Source organism: Dioszegia hungarica, assembly GCF_025882075.1.
Source record: "Dioszegia hungarica strain PDD-24b-2 chromosome Unknown MKK02contig_7, whole genome shotgun sequence".
In the NCBI taxonomy this organism is placed as follows: domain Eukaryota; kingdom Fungi; phylum Basidiomycota; class Tremellomycetes; order Tremellales; family Bulleribasidiaceae; genus Dioszegia; species Dioszegia hungarica.
The window spans coordinates 1,283,699-1,305,726 of NW_026515769.1; the positions used below are offsets into that span (position 1 = coordinate 1,283,699).

General features: G+C 56.5%; 11 protein-coding genes and 1 non-coding gene across 12 annotated transcripts; 5 read left to right on the plus strand and 7 right to left on the minus strand.

The window, feature by feature from the left end:
• Nucleotides 1–43: 43 nt before the first annotated feature.
• On the minus strand, nucleotides 44–1,529 carry MKK02DRAFT_32471 (uncharacterized protein; the record flags this gene model as incomplete). The annotated part of the gene is made up of 9 exons (XM_053088510.1): nucleotides 44–131; nucleotides 171–244; nucleotides 266–370; nucleotides 410–496; nucleotides 545–620; nucleotides 665–752; nucleotides 838–939; nucleotides 1,104–1,338; nucleotides 1,392–1,529. 9 exons carry the CDS (start codon nucleotides 1,527–1,529, stop codon nucleotides 44–46), a joined length of 993 nt encoding a protein of 330 aa, XP_052947459.1.
• A 578-nt stretch (nucleotides 1,530–2,107) lies between these two features.
• Nucleotides 2,108–3,567, minus strand: MKK02DRAFT_43609 (uncharacterized protein; the record flags this gene model as incomplete). The annotated part of the gene is made up of 9 exons (XM_053092520.1): nucleotides 2,108–2,191; nucleotides 2,247–2,285; nucleotides 2,337–2,441; nucleotides 2,479–2,565; nucleotides 2,613–2,688; nucleotides 2,737–2,824; nucleotides 2,870–3,004; nucleotides 3,049–3,382; nucleotides 3,430–3,567. 9 exons carry the CDS (start codon nucleotides 3,565–3,567, stop codon nucleotides 2,108–2,110), a joined length of 1,086 nt encoding a protein of 361 aa, XP_052947460.1.
• A 494-nt stretch (nucleotides 3,568–4,061) lies between these two features.
• Nucleotides 4,062–5,504, minus strand: MKK02DRAFT_43610 (uncharacterized protein; the record flags this gene model as incomplete). Its single annotated transcript, XM_053092521.1, has 9 exons — nucleotides 4,062–4,151; nucleotides 4,205–4,243; nucleotides 4,293–4,397; nucleotides 4,432–4,518; nucleotides 4,568–4,643; nucleotides 4,688–4,775; nucleotides 4,824–4,958; nucleotides 5,002–5,326; nucleotides 5,367–5,504. The coding sequence occupies 9 exons, from the start codon at nucleotides 5,502–5,504 to the stop codon at nucleotides 4,062–4,064; spliced, it is 1,083 nt and encodes a 360-aa protein (XP_052947461.1).
• A 381-nt stretch (nucleotides 5,505–5,885) lies between these two features.
• On the plus strand, nucleotides 5,886–5,976 carry MKK02DRAFT_t44. The gene has a single exon. It is a non-coding gene; the product is annotated as a tRNA-Ser (tRNA).
• A 290-nt stretch (nucleotides 5,977–6,266) lies between these two features.
• On the minus strand, nucleotides 6,267–6,958 carry MKK02DRAFT_43611 (uncharacterized protein; the record flags this gene model as incomplete). The annotated part of the gene is made up of 2 exons (XM_053092522.1): nucleotides 6,267–6,314; nucleotides 6,422–6,958. The coding sequence occupies 2 exons, from the start codon at nucleotides 6,956–6,958 to the stop codon at nucleotides 6,267–6,269; spliced, it is 585 nt and encodes a 194-aa protein (XP_052947462.1).
• Nucleotides 6,959–7,233: 275 nt separating this feature from the next.
• On the minus strand, nucleotides 7,234–9,945 carry MKK02DRAFT_43612 (uncharacterized protein; the record flags this gene model as incomplete). Its single annotated transcript, XM_053092523.1, has 5 exons — nucleotides 7,234–7,622; nucleotides 7,666–7,955; nucleotides 8,003–9,373; nucleotides 9,408–9,662; nucleotides 9,707–9,945. 5 exons carry the CDS (start codon nucleotides 9,943–9,945, stop codon nucleotides 7,234–7,236), a joined length of 2,544 nt encoding a protein of 847 aa, XP_052947463.1.
• A 431-nt stretch (nucleotides 9,946–10,376) lies between these two features.
• MKK02DRAFT_36518 (PRELI-like family-domain-containing protein) lies at nucleotides 10,377–11,244 on the plus strand (the record flags this gene model as incomplete). Its single annotated transcript, XM_053089438.1, has 3 exons — nucleotides 10,377–10,408; nucleotides 10,463–10,822; nucleotides 10,869–11,244. The coding sequence occupies 3 exons, from the start codon at nucleotides 10,377–10,379 to the stop codon at nucleotides 11,242–11,244; spliced, it is 768 nt and encodes a 255-aa protein (XP_052947464.1).
• A 185-nt stretch (nucleotides 11,245–11,429) lies between these two features.
• MKK02DRAFT_43614 (phosphatase 2C-like domain-containing protein) lies at nucleotides 11,430–12,896 on the plus strand (the record flags this gene model as incomplete). Its single annotated transcript, XM_053092524.1, has 6 exons — nucleotides 11,430–11,765; nucleotides 11,900–12,138; nucleotides 12,200–12,284; nucleotides 12,350–12,463; nucleotides 12,514–12,806; nucleotides 12,857–12,896. 6 exons carry the CDS (start codon nucleotides 11,430–11,432, stop codon nucleotides 12,894–12,896), a joined length of 1,107 nt encoding a protein of 368 aa, XP_052947465.1.
• A 1,717-nt stretch (nucleotides 12,897–14,613) lies between these two features.
• MKK02DRAFT_43615 (scamp family-domain-containing protein) lies at nucleotides 14,614–15,948 on the minus strand (the record flags this gene model as incomplete). The annotated part of the gene is made up of 6 exons (XM_053092525.1): nucleotides 14,614–14,721; nucleotides 14,801–14,934; nucleotides 14,984–15,049; nucleotides 15,117–15,241; nucleotides 15,296–15,452; nucleotides 15,591–15,948. The coding sequence occupies 6 exons, from the start codon at nucleotides 15,946–15,948 to the stop codon at nucleotides 14,614–14,616; spliced, it is 948 nt and encodes a 315-aa protein (XP_052947466.1).
• A 352-nt stretch (nucleotides 15,949–16,300) lies between these two features.
• Nucleotides 16,301–17,795, plus strand: MKK02DRAFT_43616 (putative arginase; the record flags this gene model as incomplete). The annotated part of the gene is made up of 8 exons (XM_053092526.1): nucleotides 16,301–16,456; nucleotides 16,520–16,539; nucleotides 16,617–16,896; nucleotides 16,951–17,007; nucleotides 17,068–17,216; nucleotides 17,278–17,483; nucleotides 17,541–17,641; nucleotides 17,691–17,795. The coding sequence occupies 8 exons, from the start codon at nucleotides 16,301–16,303 to the stop codon at nucleotides 17,793–17,795; spliced, it is 1,074 nt and encodes a 357-aa protein (XP_052947467.1).
• Nucleotides 17,796–18,848: 1,053 nt separating this feature from the next.
• Nucleotides 18,849–19,723, plus strand: MKK02DRAFT_43617 (uncharacterized protein; the record flags this gene model as incomplete). Its single annotated transcript, XM_053092527.1, has 4 exons — nucleotides 18,849–19,361; nucleotides 19,412–19,461; nucleotides 19,602–19,620; nucleotides 19,673–19,723. 4 exons carry the CDS (start codon nucleotides 18,849–18,851, stop codon nucleotides 19,721–19,723), a joined length of 633 nt encoding a protein of 210 aa, XP_052947468.1.
• Nucleotides 19,724–20,425: 702 nt separating this feature from the next.
• MKK02DRAFT_32478 (uncharacterized protein) lies at nucleotides 20,426–21,682 on the minus strand (the record flags this gene model as incomplete). The annotated part of the gene is made up of 5 exons (XM_053088511.1): nucleotides 20,426–20,795; nucleotides 20,900–21,006; nucleotides 21,075–21,095; nucleotides 21,161–21,458; nucleotides 21,537–21,682. 5 exons carry the CDS (start codon nucleotides 21,680–21,682, stop codon nucleotides 20,426–20,428), a joined length of 942 nt encoding a protein of 313 aa, XP_052947469.1.
• Nucleotides 21,683–22,028: the final 346 nt, after the last annotated feature.

Sequence of the window (22,028 nt, forward strand, 5' to 3'; positions counted from 1 at the left end):
TGAACCCGCCTCAAATCGCCTCTATTCGCCACCCTCGAGGGTCCTATTGCGCCGGGCGTATGACCTGTTCCTCGGCGTCCAGGCTCGGTAGAGGCATGTATACGTCCTCTTGCGCAGCCTGACGACATAAGCTGTCAGCTCGTGCGAGCTTCCAGATGAGGAGAACTTACACCTTGTTTTGCCAGCTCTCGCTCGTCCGATTCCGCAATCTAGGCTCGCTCAGAGACAGCACAAGATGGAGCTGCTATTTGGTCTCTTTACTCACGATTGCCCACACACCGAAGCTGACGATGATCGCCATCCCTAGTACCTGGAGCATACCAGGTCCTTCACCAACGAGCAAGGATTGGACAAGGACTGTGAATGGGATCTGCGGGGATCAGCCATACAGTCGGGCTACCAAGCCTACCTGAGCATAAAGGGCGACCGAAACCGTCTCGCCTGTCTCCTTCTGCATGGCGGTCACCATATACATTTGAGCGAACAGCCCCGGCGCCTACGCATTCAGCTTGGACGTCACCGGCGATCCGGGCAGCAGACTCACGGCCAGAACAAGGAGGTCGATGTAGATTTTCCGCCCATCGACGGCTCCCCTGGTCTCGCCACCGAGAAATATGAACCTGCTCTTCAACAGCGCACATGTACAATGGTCGGCCCGACTCACCACGGGCTCACAAAGAGACAAGCAATAGAATAGGCAAGCGTCATGATGAGGGGATCGGGCCCGGATCCCAAAAATCGGATCAGCACCACTGACGTGTCAGTCGTGCGCGCTCATCTGAGGATGAAATCAGGACTTACTCTAGTCGAGGGTATCCACCAGTAGGCATGCCAGACAGAAGAGGAATCCTGCGGCTCTAGTAGCCGGCACCTCCGATACGCCTGCACCAAATATGAAAGGTGATTGCACTACCCGGATGACAGCGAGACTAGACGTCACTTCTCGTCAGCGCTGCACGGGCAATTGGGGGGTAAAGGGAGTACGCGCCCTGATGCCACTCGCATCCTCCAGCCAAACGTCTCCCTCAGAAGTATCCAGCAGAAGAAGCCGATTAGATATGCCCGGGGGCTATACACCGTGATGAATTCGGAGATAGCGATACGCTGCATGGAAGCAAAGGAGAAGCATAGGCCGATGCTGGTCAATATCGATCGCAGCCAAATCAGGCAGGCGGCGAGGGCTGGATTGCGGTCGATAATAGTAGCGGCTGAGTCGAGTGCATTCGAAGCTCCATCCTGAGCTGCGTGCTTTCGCGGGTCGAGCTGTTTGAAGTAGGAAGGTGGCCAATTAAGGTAGATGTACATTAGGTATACCGTGACCAACGGCACAGTAATAAGCTAGAGTCGTCAGCTTTGAGTGAGGCCTACAGCGGAGTTGTAAGCCATCTTACCATTCGACCGAAAGCCACCTGTCCCGGACTGACTCCATGTCGCATACACGTCTGAGCCTGGGCGTTCATGAGTGAGAAAATCAGACTCGCGAGCAACGCGAGAAGCGCCCCAGCGTACCGCTGGATTAGACTTGCCATGTCAGAGGTAGCAGGACGGAGGATAACGTGAGCGTAGTCGGACAGGATGCGAGAAGCACCGTCTGTCTGCATGATCCGATAAGGTCCGAGAGAGTCAGGGTGGTCCGGAGGATAGAAGACGACTTTGTGTGTGTGTAGGAAGAGCGAACCGGTACGCCGGGAGCGGTACTCCGACGCTTAAAATCCTGCGAGGGCTTTGTGTAAGTAAGAAGCCGCAAGGCGAACGATACTGACTGATGAATCCAATGGAAGTACTTCTAGTAGAGACGATGAGCAGATACGGCTGGCTTCTGTGCAAGCTGGAGATCAGAGGTCACCCAACACACAGAGAAAGGGGGACGAGCGAAGGGATTCCTGTTGAAACCGCGGGGCTAGTTCAGTATTCACGAACATGAACCCGTGTCGAACCTGCCCAGCCTGCCCGGCAGGGGACAGCTGAGATGATCACTGTGGTACACGAGTATATACAGTATAGACACCTTGAGAAAAGTTTTGACGATCAGACTTGACTTCATGAGTACTGCGCAGCAGACGGGAAGTAACGCGGAAAATGTAAGGTGCAAGAGGCGCCCTCAGGCTTATTTCGCCTCTCCTTCACCGTGAACGCCGATCGGTGCCTCGCTTTCCGTTGGCAGTAACGCGTAGCCCTCCTCCTCGCCAGTCTGCTCATATCAGCTAATGAGCGAATGATAGCTAAAAGTCCAAAGTATGATTCACCGCTTCCTTCGCTTGCTCGCGCTCGTTGGATTCGGCGACCTGCCAAGTCAGCTGAATCATCAGAAGATGAGACTCATGCGGGGTACTCACGGTTGCCCACACGCCGAAGCTGACAATGATCGCCATTCCAAAGATCTGGAGGACACCAGGTGCTTCGCCGATGAGGAAAGATTGGACGATCACTGCAAATGGTATCTGCGGGGGTCAGCGCCGCTCGGGCGGAGATGCGTACCTGAGCGTAGAGGACGACCGAGACGGTTCCGCCTGTCTCCTTCTGCATTGCTATGACAACGCACATTTGAGCGAGCAAGCCCAGTGCCTGTGATGTTAGCGTGCGCGCTAGCTGCGTACATGACTGGCACTTACGGCCAAAGCAAATAGCCTGAAACAAGTTTGCCATCCGTCGATATCTCCCATCTCCTCGCCAACGAGAAGCATGAAGCTGCTGTGTCAGCAGAGTGCAGAACGTGATCTCGAACGCCCAGCTCACCAGGGACTGACGAAGACACAAGCAACAGAGTAAGACAGAGTTATAACGAGGGGATCAGGTCCGGCACCCAGATACCGCAGCAAGACCACTGATGTGTAAGCTACTTCTGACTACGCGAGAGAGTCTGACCTACTCTCCAAAGTGTCCACAAGTAAGCAAGCTAAGCAGAAGAAGAACCCTGCAGCTCTGCTAGCGGGATTCCCATATACGCTGGCGCCAAAGAGCAACGGCGGTTGGACGACGAGTACTACAGCGATGCTAGACGCGACTACTCTTCAGCACAGGTATATCAGCGTTGAGGAAGGCACGTACCTGCTGCAAGCCGCAATCTCCAGCCAAATGCCTCCTTCAATACCGCCCAACACAAGAAGCCGATAAGGTAGGCACGGGGACTGTACACCGTGATGAACTCGGAGATAGCGATACGCTGCATCGAAGCAAAGGCGAGGCATACGCCAATGCTGGTCAGTATCGACCGTAGCCAAATGAGGCGGGCGGCGAGGGCTGGTTTGCGGAGGAAGAGGGTGTCATCCGAGTCCAAAGAGCTTATATCATCCTGCCTTGTGTGCTTTCGGGGGTCGAGCTGGTGAAAGCAGGAGGGCTGTCGAAGGTAGATGTACAGGGTGACAAGCGGCGCTGTGATCGACTGGGATCATCAGCATGATATTCGAAGGAGCGAATATGGCAGCTTACCATTCTACCGAAAGCCACCTGGCCCGGACTTAGCCCATGTCGCATACAGTTCTGAGCCAAAGCGTCCATAAGTGTGAAAGCAAAAGCGGCGATCAGAGCGAGCAGCGCGCCGGTGTAGCGCTGTATCAGGGTCGACATGTCAGCGTTCACAAGGTATGCTCAGCCGAGTAAAATGCAAGAAGCATGGCTGTGAGTGAACGCAAGATCCGATATCACCGGAAAGGGTCAGGGCGGGTGGGAATGAGGAGGACGTCTGTGTGTCCTACTGCAATCGAAGGCGATTCCACATCCCTTTGGCTTGCTGAACCTCTGCGAGCATGTTGCGAAATCGAACAGTCGGATTGGGGGCGACAGAAAGGTGCAGGGATGAAGGGCAAACCCGTACAAGCTGGAAGTCGGAGGATGAGAAAGGTTGGAGGAATGTAGCTACTGCAGAGCGACGGATTTCCACCGGAGCAGATTCCAAGATGCCGTATTGGCCTTGCACGCTTGCACGCCAGAGGGATCCTGGACCGGTCTATGCAGTCCGCGAGAATCCACATACTGGAAACCCTCTTGGCCATCAGATCTGACCTCGGTGATACAGCGCATGGGACGTAAAGTAACGCTGAAGCAAGTAGAAGTCCCCAGCCCTATTTCGCCACTCTTGATCCACTGCAAGTGACGATCGCATCCTCGCTTCCCGGTGGCAGTAGTGCATAGCCCCCCTCCTCCTCGGCGGACTGTCCGTTTCAGCTCCTGAGCGCATAGCAGCAGAACTCCAGATGATGCTTACCGCTTCTTTCGCTTGCTCGCGCTCGTTGGATTCGGCGACCTGCCCAGTCAGCTCAGGTGACAGGCGTTAGTCGCTGAGGGGTACTCACGATTGCCCATACGCCGAAACCGACGATAGTAGCCATTCCTAAAATCTGCAGGATCCCAGGTGGTTCGCCGATGAAGATGGATTGGATGAGGACTGCAAGTGGTACCTTGTATCAGCAGCAGCCGATAACCGCCACATACCTGGGCGTACATGGCCACAGATACTGTCGCTCCGGTTCCTTGCTGTGTTGCCAGTACCACGCTCATTTGGCCAATCAGACCTAGAACCTGTGTGATCAGACTTGACCCCGTAAGTGATATACTGACCGGCACGTACAGCCAGAATGACGATGTCGAGGCATATTTGCCAATCAAGGATACTTCCTAGCTGCTCGCCAGTCGAAAGAATGAAGCTAAGTCATGAGCATGCGCTTATCCTCCTGAGCAAAGAACTTACCAAGGGCTGACGAGGAGGCAAGTGATCAAGTACGCCAGCGTCATGATGAGAGGGTCCGGCCCTGGTCCCAGATATCGTAGTACCACCACTGGATGATCAGCTGTTGACCTAATCCAACTCCGATTGCCACACTGACCCTCCACGGTAGTCACCCCAAGAAAGGCGAGACTGAAAAGAAAGCCAGTAGTCCGGCTAGCTTGATCCTCGGATACGCCGTTGCCGAAAATGAAAGGCGGCTGGACGACGAGAATGACAGCAAAGCCGCACGTGACTATGGCCGTCAGTCCGACTCGGCTCACTCATGAAATACTTACCTGCCGCTACCCGAAGCCTCCACCCGAATACCTCCTTGAGAAATATCCAGCATAGTATGCCGATCAAGTAAGCCCTTGAGCTGAAAACAGTGATCAACTCGGTGATGGCGATTCGGTCCATTGAGGCAAAGGCGAGGCAGAGGCCGACGCTGGTGAGTACGGACCGGACCCATATCAGACGAGCAGCGAGGGCTGGTCTGCGTTGCAGAAGGGTACCGTCATTCGATTCGTCATCCGATGTCACGCGAGTCCGGGGATCCAGCTGAGCGAAGGTTGAAGGCTGACGCATGTGAACGTGGAGGGTCAACAGGGGTACGGTGCCCAACTGCATATTTAGCGGTGGAGACTGGATAGAATACACGTACCGCTCGGCAGAAAATGACTTGTCCAGGGCTCAATCCGCGTCGCATACAGTTCTGAGCAACAGCGTCCATGATCGTGAACGTAAGACTCGCCATTAGCGCCAGCAGCGCTCCAGAGTATCGCTGAATAAGGCTCGACATGAGAGGTACTCGTAAGGCCGACGATGAACGGTGAGCAGGTCAGTGATATATGGATGAAAGAAGTTAGAGATGGCGTGACTAGCGTGGAATGGGAGATCCGATACCACCGGAGCGAGGGCGGGTGTGTGCGAGAAGGACGCCTATATGACGTACGCGGACGCGGCACGGGCGCTCTGTTCACCGGACTCGCAGACGCGTACAGGCCGGTTGGTCGTCATGACAGAGATGACTGAAAGGAGAGCATCAAAGGATCGTATCGATTTGGGCAACCGTATAAGGCGATCATCCGAGCGCGGGGAGTAGTGCTTTTTGTCTGCTTCCCCAGACTTGATCTTTATATATTCCTGCAAAAAGCTCAATTTTTATGGAACACAAATTCATGGCTCTTTGACCGAGTGGTTAAGGTGAATCCTTGCTATAAGCAGAAGAGGATTTCTCGAAAGAGGCGTGAGTTCGAATCTCACAGGAGTCGTTCTATTCAATTCTCTTTTGCCGGCCGGGTCGTGGGAGCAGGCCTTTTGGTCCCTTTGATCGCATTTTGGTTCATGTGCTCTGTCGGGACGGAGGACAACTCACAACATGTGCAGTACAACATCTGACTAGCTGTGATCCCCTGTAAAGCCAACAGGTCGAGCGCAAACTTGTTCCCTTGAGCGGTGGGATGGCCCGGTGAGCTGATAGCATCGGTGGATCGAGTGATACGGGCTGTTCGATAGGCTGCATACATGCAGCGGCTAGATGTACTATATCCATAATCCCCCTCTACCCTCGGTTACGGATCATCTGCACAGTCTGCACCTTCTCCCGTACCTATAGAGATCAGCTTTGTCCCCAAGAGGTCCTCTGGTCTACTATATCCCCATCGACATGTCCCCGCTCGTGTGACCTCCCCAAAAGATGTAGACTCTGTGACTCACCATCTCCTGGAACCTCCTCCTATGTCTCTCCGTTCCTAACCTCCTCTTCCTCTCACTCGGCTTTTCGTAAAACTCCGACCTCCTCACATACTTCTTCACGCCCGTCCTCGCCAACAACCCGCTCAACCGCCTTATCGGAAGCATCACATCGTTCGAGTACACCTTGATCGAGCGACCAGAGTACTGATTCCCCACATGCGCCTCTTTGGGCCCCGAGACCGACTGGGCAGCCCACCAGCCGTCATTGCTGAGGTCCTCGGCGGTGTCGGTAGGGGATCGAGGGCGGGCGATGCGTGCTGCTGCTCCCCGGGGAAGACGGATGGGTGAGGGGAGAGGATTGGGCTTGGAGGACTCCATGGTGTATGGGCTTGGAGGGTAGATGGAGGTGGGGGATGCATGGGTGGGGGTCGAGGGAACGGAGGGGGTGGAGGGGGTTTCTTGGAATGTGGGGAGTGAGGGGGCGGTGAACGCGCGGGCGAAGAGGGCGGTAGGTCGGGATGGACCGGCGCGGACGATGGTGCGGAAGAAGCTCGCCATGGTGCGTGGGTCTAGAGGTGATCTGGTAGGAAGAAGGATGGTGAAAGTATGGGTGAAAGAGAGTTGGACCTTGCATCTGCGGCGAGATTTCGCTTGACGGCCGGAAGCAAATTTCATGCTCCTTCAAGTCCCAGCCAAAAGATCATATGATCATCTCGAGAGCGGTCGTTACTGGAGAGGCTAGTGCACCTCGTAGGCCAGGCTCTACGGGCCGATAGCGACTCAATGCGCAATTTCAATGGCGGTCCCCGCATAGATCTAGCCAAATAGCAGGTCTACTCGCCCCTCATCTCCGCCCGCCTGACCACCTCCAACACCTCCTCCCTCTCCTTCCTCTCCGCCTCCTCCAACTTCCGCACCGCCTCCAGCGCTTCCGCTTCACCATCGCTCTCCACTCCCCCCTCTTCATCCTCGTCATCCATCGGACCTCCCCCTGCTCCATACCCCACTCCCCTTGCCGATCCCGATCCGATCCCGCTGCCAGACGCATTTGCCTCTTCCATCGAAAGCATCATCGCGTACTGCACAGCGTCGTCCGGGTCCTCCAGCCCCATATTCTCCAACATATTATTCTGCCTCGTCTGGAGCCGGTTCGGCGTGGGCGTGACATCATGCCGGAGGGCCAGGTGATCCTCTTCGGCATCTTGGTGTGCAGAGCGCATATCTTCGAATCAGCTCAGCCCTATTATCAACAAAAGAGGACATACCGACTGCTCTCCCACCTCCACCAGTCGTCCCCCCACCCCTTCCTCTCCCTTTACTCCCTGCCTCTCTCTTCTTTCCCGATCCGGCGCGCCAGTAGAAGACCTTCCGGCCGATACTAGCCACGACGAGGTCGTGCTCCAGGATGATCTGGTTCGGGGTATAATACAGCGCTTCGAATTGCGTCGAGCCGGCTATAGCGCGGTCGGCGACAGAGAGGTGGTTGGCGTGGAATGAGCGAAGAGGGGTGGGGTCGGGAGATAGGGGATCGTAGATGTTGATGTAGCCTGCGCAGCTGAAGTATCAGCTTCGTTCGAGCTAGCGCAGCTGGAATAAACGTACCTGCCTATAGCTACCAAAGAGGAGCTAGCATCGATAGCGGTGATCTTGTGATTCGCAGCCTCCCAAGACCGGATCGGCCGGATGGTCTCCAGGTCGCCAACAGTGTCCCAGCCGAAGATGGAAACGATACCGTTCTCGTCTCCGGTGATGACGTACCGGCCGAATTGGTGCTTATTGAGGTCTATGGGGGGCGGCGTAGCAGTAGGGGAGAGCAGCGGTATATCGTCAGTACCGACAGTGTTGGGCGGGGACGGGGTTGCGATCGGCGCAGAAGGATGCAGGGCGACATGCAGGGCGGTGATGGCTGCCCCACTAGCAAAGTCCGTCCGCTTGACCGTACCGTCGATGCAGACGTCCCAGCGAGATACGACGTCTGAGAGGTGATGGTGCACCAGCAGCGCCGCGTTCCGCTGATCAAGCATGTCCAGCTCCAAGCGCTTGACGGGACCATCTTCCGAGGAGCCGACATCCACCCTGACCTCGGTCATTGCCTCCTCCACCCCAAACCAGACCCGCAAATCCCCATCCTCCGTGACCCCGCACACCGTCCCCGTAGCGGCGTGACACCGAGCGAGCACGACCGGGTCAGGCCGCTGCGTCGTCCGCAGCTTAGTAGCGTCCGAGCGATTCTCGAGGGGTCCGATAGGCGGGCGGGAAGTAAAGACACACTCCATGCTTCCCGCCGTCTCCCCGCTCACCGCCTTCTTTCCCGGTCCAGTCCTTGGCTGAGCAGCCGTCACACGCCAAAACTTGACGCGCCCGTCTTCCCCACTCGTGACCCAATGCGCATCCTCCCCTTCTTCCGCCCACACACATCGGATCTCGCCCTCGTGCGCATCGTCCACCGCCGAAAAGACGTTGGTCGAGCTCGCCCGCCCGCCTTGAGACGCATGGGACTTCATGCCCATCGTCGTATGGACGACCGTGCCCGTCAACAGGCCCCATAAGACCGCCGTCTGACGCCGAGCAGGTAGATGGACCGCGGTCGGAGGTGACAATTGGTCGAGATGGGGCCGGAGGTGGAAGTTGGCATCCCGGCCTGGGCCCCAGTATCCCTTGGTGACCTTTCCGTTGAGCGGGTCACTCCGTACTACTCCGCCAGCAGCTAGACCAGCAGAGAGCACATAGGGCGCCGGTCGGGTCGTAGCCGCGAGTAGCGCTTCGTACTTCTGCCGATGGGTCAATTTGGGCGTTCCTGGTGAGTCGTCCGAGGGTGTGGGCGCTGGACTAGACTTGGTTGGAGTCTGGTTCTTCCCGACGACCAACTTGGACGTGGAAGGTACATGCGGGGGGTACGAGAGCGACAGGGCATGTATAAGACCGACGGGTGGATGGTGCATGCACGAATTCGCTTTCGAGGCGGTCCAGCGACTACAGTCAGCACAAGGCTCAGGACCAGACTTACTCCAACATCATCTCCCTTGCCAAAGATTCTTTGCGCCATCCACGGCCTTCATCTCCACTTGGTTGGACCAGCACCTGGACCTCTCCAGGATTGGCGGATCCGAGGAACCGATGGACGTAGCTCCTGCGCCATATCGACTCGTCCTCCAGGTCGCCCCTGAGCGCCTTGCAGGTCTGGGACAAGATTGACAGGGATCTAGGCGGAAGTCTCGCCAGAAGTTCCTGCAGCAGATCGACTGGGAGCTTCAAGAGGTGGCTGCTTCTTCAGCTCGGTTCCCCACGGCCTGCGGATGGACCTACCATTCTCCCTCGGCGATTTCCCTCGACCGGACCTTCTTCTTCCCTAATTTCTTTCCACCGCCACCACCGACAGCTGAGAGCCGAGGTGAGCGCTTCCCTGCCCGCTCATTCCCGCGGGAAGAGGGCAGCGAGATGTCGAGGTCGAGGAAATCATCTTGTAGCTGATCAATCGTTTCTTGGGCGGTAAGATAGGGGCTTGTTTTGGTAATGTGAGGACTGAGAGTTGGCGAGAGTGGCATGTACGTTTTTTGTGGGGTAATTGTACGAGCTAGGGGGCTGTTTGGCCAGGATGTATGTGAGCTAGATGGGTTGTAGATGTAGATGGGTAGATGGTGAAGGCAAAGCATACGTTTGGTGCACGTTTGCTGTGGTCGAGCCGTGCCCAGCTGAGTTATGTCTTCCCCCCACTTTAAGGTCATACTGTACCTCGGCCATCTGGTGCAGCGCTGAAATCGCTCGTCTGACCATCTATATCTATATCTTCGCCCTGAGCAGACCAACAGTACAGCAAAAGACTATACGGACACGGGATAGCAGTGCTTTTACCGATCGGGCTCTCTGGAGAAAAGATCCAACGCTCTTAGCTGGACTGGCCATCTTCCAAAGCGAATTCTGGGCTCATTTCCGCATCATTCCTCGGGCATACTCCAGGCTCGGCGGATGATGTGCTATGGTACAAGTATACCGCAAGACGCATGAGTAGTGAGTCTATCCACCTTCCTGTCGGTCTTGATGTGCGCGCAAGCTTACACGCAGCTCCGACCCACCAGCGACCTCCATCCTAGCCTTCTTCCTTCGCTACCCAAACCCCTTCGCGCGGCACGTCCTTTCGGTCGACGTACTGTCGCGCTACGTCCACCCCGAGACCGGGCGGCTGCATACACAGCGGCTCATTCTGAAGCGGGGCATATTGCCGAAATGGGCTACGAGCTGGTTGCCGATCTCTGGTGCCGCCGGGGGTCTGGACGCCTGGGTGCTGGAAGATAGCGTGGTGGATCCGCCAGGATGGGACGGACGGGATGGGGAACCCAAGCTTGAGTCCCACCAGGGAAATCTGAATCACAAAAAGTTCATGCACGTCATGGAAGGAGGGCAATTGGAAGCTGGTCCAAGAGGGTGAGTCGTGTGACCGAACGCATTCCGAGCCCTGGCTGATAGGCAGGAACACCATACATCGCACCACCGCCGAGGTCCGCTCGGAGCTCGGAGGCCGCTGGTCATCTATGCTTCGGACCAAGATCGAATCGTACGGAGTCGGCAAATTCGAGGTCAACTCGGAGACTGCTCGGAAAGGCATGTCGCTCGTCCTCTCCCTCCTGAGAGATAGGCAGCCACTACCAGATACGATGGAGTTCTATCCGCCTCCACCACCTGGCTTCGGAGAAAGCTGGGAGAGACCAGCGGAGGGTCAAGGGGAAGTAGGCGCGGTTACGGGGAGCAGGAGAGCGTCAAGTTTCTTCTTGTCTCCGGGGAGCTTGGCGTGGTTGAGGAGAGGGAGACCAAAAGAGGGCGAGGGAGAAGGCAGTCCGGTATCATAGTGTATAGTAGCTAGCAGATCACATCTCAGTATGTATGTAAGCATATAGAGCATCGCCATACTCGCCTAGCGCTGGCCTGGACAGGAGCGAGACGATCGGCGGTCTCAGATATCCAGATTCCAGAAATTTCAGGTCCACTTGTCCACTTGTCATCTCCTGCATCTCTTCCATCTCACTCGTGCACAATGGTCCGCCCCACCTCCCGCCTACTAAAGACCCTCCATCCACCTCCTCTCTCACATGCACCCTCTCCTTCGCCCCTCCTCTACTCCCTCGGCCTCTCTTACGCCTCCAAATCCTCTCCGCCGTTCGTCCCGCCCAAATCTGCCTATCCAACCTCAGGCTTCGCACGTCAGCCCTCAGCACTCGGGAGATGGGTAGATGAGATGCTGCGCCTGCGAGCGGGAAGAGGGGAGCTAGTCGGGGGCGTAGAAGGCGGATGGACGGAGGAGATGCAGGAGGAAGTGGGAAGGTGGGGGGCCGGAGAGGATTTCTTTGGGCTGGTAGACGGGGGAGGGTATGTGCGTATATCCAACCATCTCATCTCCTCGTCTCCTCATCACGAAGAGCATAGAAGGACCCATAGGGCACGGCATTCCCAGCAGTCTACTGAGATGACACTAAGAGTCTCCGTCGAGCGTTCGCTGACTTTCAGACCCATCTCTGCCTCTCGGACGGCGTAGGCGGCTGGGCCCCTCAAGCCGATCCAGCCCTCTTCGCCCAGTCTTTAATGTATCACTATGCTCGCTCGGCCATACATAGCCCAAGTACAGCACCATGGGACCTGCTCAAGAAGGGGTTCGAGGGCGTATTGGCGGATGAGAATGTGGCGATGGGGAGCGGGACGGGCGTTGGGGTCGGTCTCGGTGAGACGGGGGAGCTGAGGGGTGTGAAGTGAGCAGCTCTTGCGCAATTGTCAATGGTATCTTACGTGGTCTAAGCTGATCATCACTAGTCTAGGTGACTCGGGAGTGACTATCCTGAGAAGAGATGAGGAGGTGTATACTACGCCTGTTCAGACACATTACTTCAACTGCCCAGTATGTCCAACCTTTGCTCTGCCTATGCCCCGACCCTCCTCTACGTGGCGTAGCTGACCCTGCAGCTGCAACTCACTAAAGCGCCCCTCGGTCAGTCAGACGGTCTCGCGCAAGATAGACCAGAAGATGGCTTCCGATTCCGGTATGACCTCGAACCAGGAGACGTCGTGATCATCTACGTACGCCTTTCAACCACACCCTCCCCATCATAACTTAGGCTGACGTCTAGACTGATGGCCTCTCCGACAATCTACCCGCACCACACCTCTCCGCCCTCTCATCCCGCATCTCCGCCCTCCTCGCGCACCCTAGCAACACCCACCTCTCCCCTTCCGACCGCGCGGCCGAGAGGGCCCGACTCCTCGCTGATGCGCTGGTAGGGTATGGCCGGATGGCGATGCAGCGTACGGGCGAGGAGATGGTCGTGGGTAAAGATGGGAAGAAGGAGAGGGGATGGAGGACGCCGTTTGAGGTGGAGGCGGAGAAGGAGGGATTGAGGTTTCTGGGTGGGAAGGTTGATGAGTGAGTGTTCAAGCTCGGAGCTGTGTGAGGGTCTGGGGCTAATGATGTAGCATAACGGTCATGACGGCGGTAGTATCTGAGCGGATATGATCCCCGTTTAGTCCGACAGATCCCGATCTGCGAGGCGACAGAAGATTATACTAGACAACTTACCTGATTGACCACCTGACATCTGAGCTCGCCCTTCGAGCAGATGATGGCAGCGCAATGCGGAAGGGATGATCTTGCGGACAGAACGAGGCGGCCTAGCGAAGAGAGCTTCTACCGCTGTGCCCTCCTATTTTGCGTTCACCACAATTCTTGTCAAGGCGATCCTCGTCTGCTTCTAGTACCCATAACCCAATGCCCCGGGCTGTGCCTTAGGGACCTTTAGTCACCCCCGTCCGCCACATTCGACTCTCACGTACGCTGCCTACTGCTCCGCGCGGCGCTCCGTGGAATGCCATGGAGCTTCCCTTGTCTGATATGACCCGAGGATCTGGGGTTCTCCTTTGACCCGAATCTCGCCAGAGTGGGCCACGCGCAATCTGCTGATACATCTCGATATAGCTCGGACAGGCTAGATTGCGGTCTTACAAAGGAGAGTCTGGTCTGGCCTGTTTGGCCGAGGCCAAAAGGAGGTGGAAACCTCCCCTCGAATCTTGACATTGCTCATCATCCTCCGCACAGACATTACATCAGTCTTTTGACCCTCCATACACATCACTCGCATACATCATCAGAATGGCTCACACGAAAGACACGCAGGAGAGTCTTGTGGAGACTACACGGCAGTTGACTGGACTCTGGCCTTGTGGTACTGTGACGCGCATGGACAAGGTGCCCCTCGAAACGACGAAGAAGGAGGCAACGGAGGTCGGCAATAAGGTGATGTGGGCGCACCTCTGCGTAAGTCCGCCAGAGCAGGTCGTAGTATCGCTTCATGGCTTCGCGGCTCGAAGCGGCGTCCTCCTCGTTAGACTATTGCTGATGGTCCTATAGACGAACGCAGAGGACGGCTGCGGTGTCCTGACCGAGACAGTCTTGCACCTGGCGGGCAGGCCGCCTAAGGATTGGCACACCCCGTCGAACTTGTAGAATTGGCCGATCAATACGGTCGAGGAGACGAGTTGATGATTGCCCGCTGACGCCATGTGGCTGGCCATGCCTAATGCCAAGTCCGAGACGAACTGTTATCATGCATGACTTCTAAGCTGCGAAGTATCTGCTTATTTCGGGTACGCGATGAGTCGAGCGCGCATTGGTCGGCTTGAGTGCTGGAAATCTGAGTTTTTCGTTGCTCGGAGCTGGGTGGCGAATCCACATTCCTCAAAACGAACGGGTGGCGAGTGGCACCATTAACGGCGTTATTAACGATCAACGGCCGGTGACGGCCAACAGATCCTGGCCTGTATAAGTAGGAGCAGTTCCAGTCAGATACATCCTCACACTAGTTACTGCATTGTACACCTATCTTCCCAAGTCTAATACACCGTCCGATATGACCCAGGGTTCTGATGATATCCTTCCACACCGATCTCGCCAGAATATGCTACGCAGGCTCAGGGTACATTGACGACACGTTCGAGTACGATAAGCGTTTTGATTGAGCCCAACTGATCGAGATCACGTTGATGCAAGGTACCAAGCGACACACGGGAAGAGTCATAGAGTTGAAAGGGAGGATTCTTTCTCGATAGGGGATGCATACTTTATCGCTTGACGTACGCTGCTCGAGCTGTTTGCCAGATATTCGCCGACCTGTACGAGCGGCACGTCCACTTCCCCCGTGAATTCCACGTCCAGCTTCTGCCCTCATCACGCCGGCCTAGATCCGACCTTGGTGCAGTATGATCGTCTTAATCGAAGCCGACTTGAACGCATCGGACGCAGCTGCAAAGTTGATATCTCCATTCCCATTCTTGAAGTCCCAGATCTGCAATATCAGCTCTGACCCTGTCCGACACCAATCGCCCTTGGGATCCAGTGATGCGGAAGGGAAGGAGAGAGCTTACCCGCTTGTACAAGATCCCTCCTGCTGCAGCTTGCAAAACCCATCCTACACTAGCCAGCGCACCGAAGATACCCGTTACGATCGATCCGCGCGCAAAGGAGGCGATGGTGTTGATGAGCCCGGCCGAGCCCGTGGCTATATCATGTCAGCACGGCGCCTCAGTCCAAGGGGGGAGCAAGCGTACATGGGATACCGACGGCCATGTAGATTGAGAATAATAGGTGGAAACCGGCAAATAAGAAGTAGATATCTGATGCGTCAGCTAGCCGCGCGACGCAGGATATCCGTTCGCTCTCGGCAGCTGACTCAATACTCACAGAAGAAGAACGCCATAGCTTTACCCTCCGTCCGCGATAGACCCAGATATATAGGTCTGTACCACGTGACGAACGATAGTACGCCAATGACAGGGACGTACATCACGCTCGCGCCCATATCGGCTCTGCATTGTCAGCTTGCCTGTCTCGGAACAAAAAGCACTCCAGACACAGCTTACCCTCCTTCTGCTGCGCCTGATATGAGGAGCAAGATACATCCGACGAGATTCAGGATGAGTGTTACGGCGAGGGCGAGCCATTGGGTGTAGAGGAATTTCCCGACGGTCTTGTGTTCCGAGGGGAGGAGGGTGAGGTCGTGGTGTATGAACGGGAAGACTGCCGGTCAGTAGAAGGTCAGAAGGTAGGACCGAGGCCGAGATCAAGGAGGGGCGGACAGCAACAGCCTCCTTTCTTCCCCTCTCATGCCCACCGCACCACTGTACTTGCCCCAGACCTTGCTGAATTGAGACTCACAAGGCGGCCAATTGTTCTCCTTAGCACCCACAGCCGCCTCTCTCTGCCTCAACGTATCCTCCCGTTCCCTCAGCTCCCTCTCCCTCCTCTCCAGCTCAATCTCCTTCTGACTTCTCCCGCCCGTCCCGCTCTCCGCCTGCGACGCGCCCGTACTAAACCCGTATCCGCCATACGCGTTCCCCGCACCTCCCGCCGGCTTTGATCCGCCAGGCGCGCGCTCTGTATCTGCCGATTCGAGGGAGAAGGCCGAGTCGTTGGCGTGTTGGAAGGGGTTGGCGGATGCGCCGGAGCGGGAGGGGTCGGAGAAGGGGTTGGAATCGAGCGGTTGGGGCGGGTCGAACGGGTTTTGGTGTGACATTTTTGCTGGAGAGATCGATCTCTTTGGGTACGCGCGTGTCAGTACGGGTAGTAGATCTGTTCAGAGCTGCTGATATGCGTGGAAGACGAAAAGAAGCAGCAGCTTGACCTGCCTGACCGGATGCGGCGGCTGCTGCTGTGCATTCCCCAACGCACGGACAAGCGATCACAGATGATCCCCCCCTATTAGCCTCTTTGGGCGACACGTCATGGATGAAACGCCTAGATCTGTTTCGGAATTCGGACCTTGGTCACCTCGGCCAAAATTCAAAACGGAGGTATGAGGAGCTCGCAGCTTTGTACCTTGTCCCATTCACCTCATCCGACATACATAACCCGACAGCCTAAAAACAATGGCATCCTCAGCTCGTCAGACGATTTCGCAGGCCCTTCGAGGCTCAGGCAGCAAGCTGCGCCAGTCCAGCACCAGCACGCTAGCTGTCCCCGAAACGGGTGTCAAGAGGCCTTCGTATCGATACAAATACCTTTCCGAACCACATACCGCTGCAGTAAGCTCGAGGTCACCGTGGCGCCACATCATAGGGAAGGCATCAAGCTGACGAGGTCTACAGATCATCCCATGTCCATTCAAGTAAGCTTCCTCCCGGCTCATTCGCTACATCTCTCGGCGTCATCCCACCATCCTTTGCGCTTCTCGCTGACTAGCAGTGGCGGTCAAGGCCGCAAAGGCGTCGAGCTCGGTCCTAATCGTCTCATCCAAGCTGGACTCCCTTCCCAGCTCACTTCCCTCGGCTGGAGCGTCTCATACGACCCTTCCGAAGACCCCCGTGAGGCAGTCGCCCCGCCGCTACCCGAGGGAGATGCGCCCATCGGAAGGATGAAGAACCCGAGGCTGGTCAGTGAGGTGAACAGGAAGCTGATGGGACGGGTGGGGGATGCGGTGGGGAAGGGGTGGCTGCCTGTCACGTTGGGAGGGGATCATAGTCTGGTCAGTTATTCCGTTTGGAGTGACGTACTGCTCTGGACGAAGCTGACTGTGCAGGGTATGGGAACAGTAGCGGGTACCAAGTCGGTCCACCCCGATGCTGCGCTGATATGGGTGAGCTTACTTGACTGCGACGCCTCCAATTGTTGCAAGTCGTACAAGCTGATCGTACAGGTGGACGCACACGCCGACATCAATACCCCCGAAACCACTCCCTCTGGAAATCTACACGGCCTGCCCGTCTCCTTCCTCCTCGGTCTGTCAGGGACGGACGTCGCGCCCTTCAACTCATGGATGAAGCCTTGTCTCAGACCGACCGATATGTACGCCTCATACAATCCGCTCTCACGCGTTTCCGTCAAAGCACAAGCTGATCGCTCTTAGCGTGTACATTGGTCTCCGCGACGTCGACGAGGGCGAGAAACGCCTGCTCCGCGAGAACGGCATCCGCTGCTTTACGATGCACGAGGTCGACAAGTACGGAATCGGCAGGGTGATGGAGATGGCGCTAGACCATGTGATGGGTGGGAGGGAGATGCCACTGCATCTGAGCTTTGATGTGGATGCGCTGGACCCGACTGTTGCGCCCAGTAAGCTTCTCTTCGCGTGTTATTCTTTGATGATAGTGTCAGGAGCTGATGACATAGGTACTGGTACACCTGTCAGAGGCGGTCTGACGTTCCGAGAGGGACACTACATCACCGAGGCGGTAGCAGAGACAGGCTGCTTGGTGGCTTTGGACATTATGGTGAGCTAGCAGGCGCCGAATCTCGATTGCCGAGCACCAGCTCACATAGCGTCAGGAGGTCAACCCATCCTTGAAGGACTCGATGTCAGCGGACGAGACGGTAGCGGTAGGGTGCAGTCTTGCGCGCGCGGCTTTGGGTGAGACCTTGCTGTAAGCCGTGGGGACGTGTCTGCCCTTAGCGTGACAGGCCCGGGGTAGCCCTACTGCAGAAGGGGATAGAGCTCTCTGATATGCATGGACCACACACTGCGTTATACCTAGGCATGCCCACCGTAGGGGGTTTCTAGAGTTCTAGATTTTAGTGTTCTCTACTGTACAGTTCTACAAATCTCGGAGTGAACAGTCGGTCTTATGCGGCGTTATAGATTTCGGTGCCGGCAATTTCGCCGAGCCTTGCACCAAGAAGACCAAGGACAAAATCTCACGCGTAACGCGCTATATCCCAGCTCTGCTGCCCAGCAACCGTGCCCAAGGGCACCCCCGCTGCTTTGCATGACAGCTGATACGCACTCCGCACGCTCCGAAACGCGTTTCACCTCGACCTTTGTTCTGCCTCTTTGAGCGCACGCTGACTGACTGACGGTGGACCCTCCTTTGAGTGGCGATGACGAGCTTCTTTGTCCTCCCCGACACACACACGCATCGCTTTCGCCCGCGTGACCCATACACACAGCCGTGTGTACTTCATCCTCTCGCTTACCCTGACCCTGACCCTATTGATCTCATTCCGCACCACACCGCCGACTCCCGAGGAAGCTTTTGTCCCCCGCCAAGCATCCTCTGCTTATATGCTGACTCGGACATCCATCTACACCTGTCTCACACCTACCTCTTATCACTCCACCTGAGACGTACACGCCACTCAGCCAATATCGCAAATCGACTCCATCGGGTCCAAGCGCCACCTCGACTCTACAGTGGCACTAGCATTGCCGACCCCGTTTCATCCCGCCACTTCCCCACCCCTTGCCGCTCACTCTCGCCCTGAGCGCTCTGTACCTCTCTCGCCCTCACAACCAGGGAGCAGCCACCTCTTCGACGTCATACATTGCTCCGAATCGAGCAATCTCTACGATCAAATTCCCTCACTCCCACAAAGACTAACTGAGACACGATGGTGAGCCATTTCCGTACCCCATTTCAGCTCGAAAAGGACTGTGCTGACTGATCTCTCCTCCTCTCATCCCATCTGCTCCTCACTTCCACCATGTCCAAAACCAAAATCCACACCCACACCAAACACAAATCCTCCTCTCACTCCCACCTACCCCTTCCCGCCCCCGCTGGCCCCGTGACCCATCCACTTCCCCATCCCGCCCCTCTCCCACCTCCTGCGGCCATCACCTACCCCCACGACAAACACTGGCGGGACTACTACCCCCCTTCTCCCCTCCCTACCTCGGCCGTCCTCCCCAAACCCCCCTCTGGCGTCCGCCTCTACTCTACCAAATGGAAAAACGACAATCCAAATCCTAAATCTGCGGCGGGTCGACAACAGGCAATGTACGGTATGCCAGGTATGATGGGCGGAATGGGCGGCATGGGGATGGGCGGGATGGGGTACCCCGGCATGATGGGTGGAGGGTACGGAATGGGAGGGATGGGGATGGGCGGGTACGGAATGGGCGGGTATGGGATGGGTGGGATGGGCATGGGCGGGATGTACCCTGGTGCGATGGGTATGGGGGGTATGGGCATGGGCGGGATGGGTGGATACGGAGTGAGTCAGCCAGACTAGGGGGCGGAGAGAGGCGCTAGGCTGACCATCAGATGCCTCGATACGGCGGCGGCATGTACGGCGGCGGAATGTATGGCGGAGGGTGAGTCTTCTCCTCCCCACCTCTTCTTGGAGCATCACGTCGGCAGACCAGCTGCTAGGTACTAATACTGACTCCCATCTAGTGGATATGGGTAAGTTGTCCGAGTCCCACACACAGGGGGCTGAGAGCTGACATTGCAGAATGGACCCTTACTATGGTGTACGTTCCCCTCATCCTCTCTCCTCCCGCCATGGCCACAGCTGACACCCAGATGCCTCCCGCTGCAATGTTCACCGACGACTTCCCTGATGCTCACCGGTAAGCCTTTCTCTCCGCTAACACCTTTGTAGGTGGACCTTTCCCCAGGAATCAAGGCTCAATGCAAGATACTCCTTTCCACAATCGATACCACCACCCTCACGAACCTTTTCATGATGCCCGCTACGACTACCACTATCGCCAAAACCCCTCCTTCCCTCCCCATGGCCATTCATACCATCCCAACCAATACCCCTCTCACCCATCCTACGCCTACTCCCGATTCCGCCGCTCCCGCTCCGCCGATAACCTCTTCGACTCGACCCGACAATACGACACCAACGGCGCCTACGACCCCTCGGCACACCACCACCTCCTCGGCGCCATGTCTATGGGCTACGACCCCACCTCTGACCGTCACAATGAACGCGGTGCCCAAATCCAACTTATGCCCGGTGATGATCCCAATGACGTCGACCTTGACGACCCCCTCCACCGTGACCGGCGCATGTTACTGCGACGTTGAACGAGGTAGGATTGAACACGCTTACCGACAGTCTGCGCCAGATAGCTACGGAATGGGCATGAGCGGTATGGCTGGCGGAATGGGGATTGGGAATTACCCCGGAAGCCAGATGTTGCTTTACGGTAGGGGAATGGGCGGGGGAGGGTACGGAGTGAGTCTAGCTTTTATATCAGGGCTGGAATGAAGGTGGCGGGCGACGGTGGAAATAGATTGGAGCTGACTTTCGCAGGGCTGGTACGCTTAGGCGGCTGTCCTTTCCGGATCGCGGAAATAGCACTCGACCGGCTTCTTGAGGGACCGAGCTGGGTTGGAGACTTGAAAGCGAGGACTGCGTGGGAGGGATGGGACAAGGTGGAATAGCGAGTCTTGGACGTCGAGCGAGTGTAGATCAGGTTGGAGGATATGTACAGCTGTATTGACCACACCTCTGCAGCTGAACGGCTTTGAGGCGTAATGGAGAAGCTGGACAGTAACGGATAAGCCATAGGAGCACAAAGAGAGGTCGTTCATGACATGACTATAATGAAGAAACGGGTACAATCTAGCTCGAAGAAGAGAGTCGACATCGGGAAGAGGGAAGGGGGGAGAAGCTAGTGGTGCCGGACTTGAACTGTACCGTCAGCGACTGGTCGCAGCATAGCTGGGCAGGCGGGAATTTCGGCTCACGCTCATCAAGCCATCAATGGCCCACATGTCACGCAGCAGGACTTTCACCTCCTGGCGGACGAGACCGCCTCAATGACGCTCATACGATCCTCGACCTCGGCGATCCGCCTATCGCGCGTTGCCAGCTTGGACTCCAAGTCCCAGTCTCGTTTTTCCTGTGATCTTAGCAGCATTCCCTGTGGGTCTCGGCACTGATTCGAGACAGAAGACGCCGTCGACATACCTCGTCTGCCTTCTTGCTGTCCTGCTCCAGTCAGCACTGTCCTTGTCCTCCGTCAATAGCATGACTGGAACCGCCACGGTACCTACCTTGTGTATCCCCCAGAACGTCTGGGCCAGCAGGACCCCGCCAGCTCCGATTATACCAGCATAGACGAGCGCTTCGTTCATTTGTCCCTCGGAGTACTTTGTGCCAATGGGCGCCGGGGCCGGGGCCGAGGCCGGCGCCGGGGCGACCTGGGTCCGGATGATGATAGGCCGCGGTCGGGCGGTCTTGACGGTGGCGCCGGCAGCGGAGGCGGCGGAGACGGTACCGGTGGTATAGACACGGCGGACGATACGGGACATCATGGTGCTGTGCTTAGTGTAGAGTTTGGGTTGATATGTGCTGGGTGGTGTAGTTGGATGACATGTCTGCAGCACTCAGTCGGCGAGATCTTACGGGGTTCTTATAGGCGAGACTCACCATGAGCGAGGCTTGAGTGTCGGGGGAGAGTTTGATGACGTCGTGCCGGGTATGATAGAGGATGATGCAAGCGGTAAACAGTCAAGGTGAGGTGCCGAAGCGACGCGCGCACGCCGAAGCGCGTGCCTGGGGGCTGAATGAGACATGTCTCATTTTACCGGGTGCGTTAAGGTGGGTGGCGAACAACACCCTTGGAAAGATACTTGTGCAGATGGCCGTGCGTCTCTGTGTCATTCAAGCTCAAGGAATGGAGTATAATTCGGCATTCGCTGGGTGAGCATTTCAGAGTCTGAGGGCTGGCGTCATTCTGCTCAAAACGACCTGGATGACGGAGAGAACAGCAGAACCTGATGAAATGAAGCAGACAACCTTCTCATACATCTCAGGAAGTACAAAAACACCCAAGCCCCCGGCGTTCTCGCTGCACATAAGGTATAGTCTTGCACTGTGCTGAAACTGTCAGCTGTAGATCGCGACGCCAGTATGGAGTGA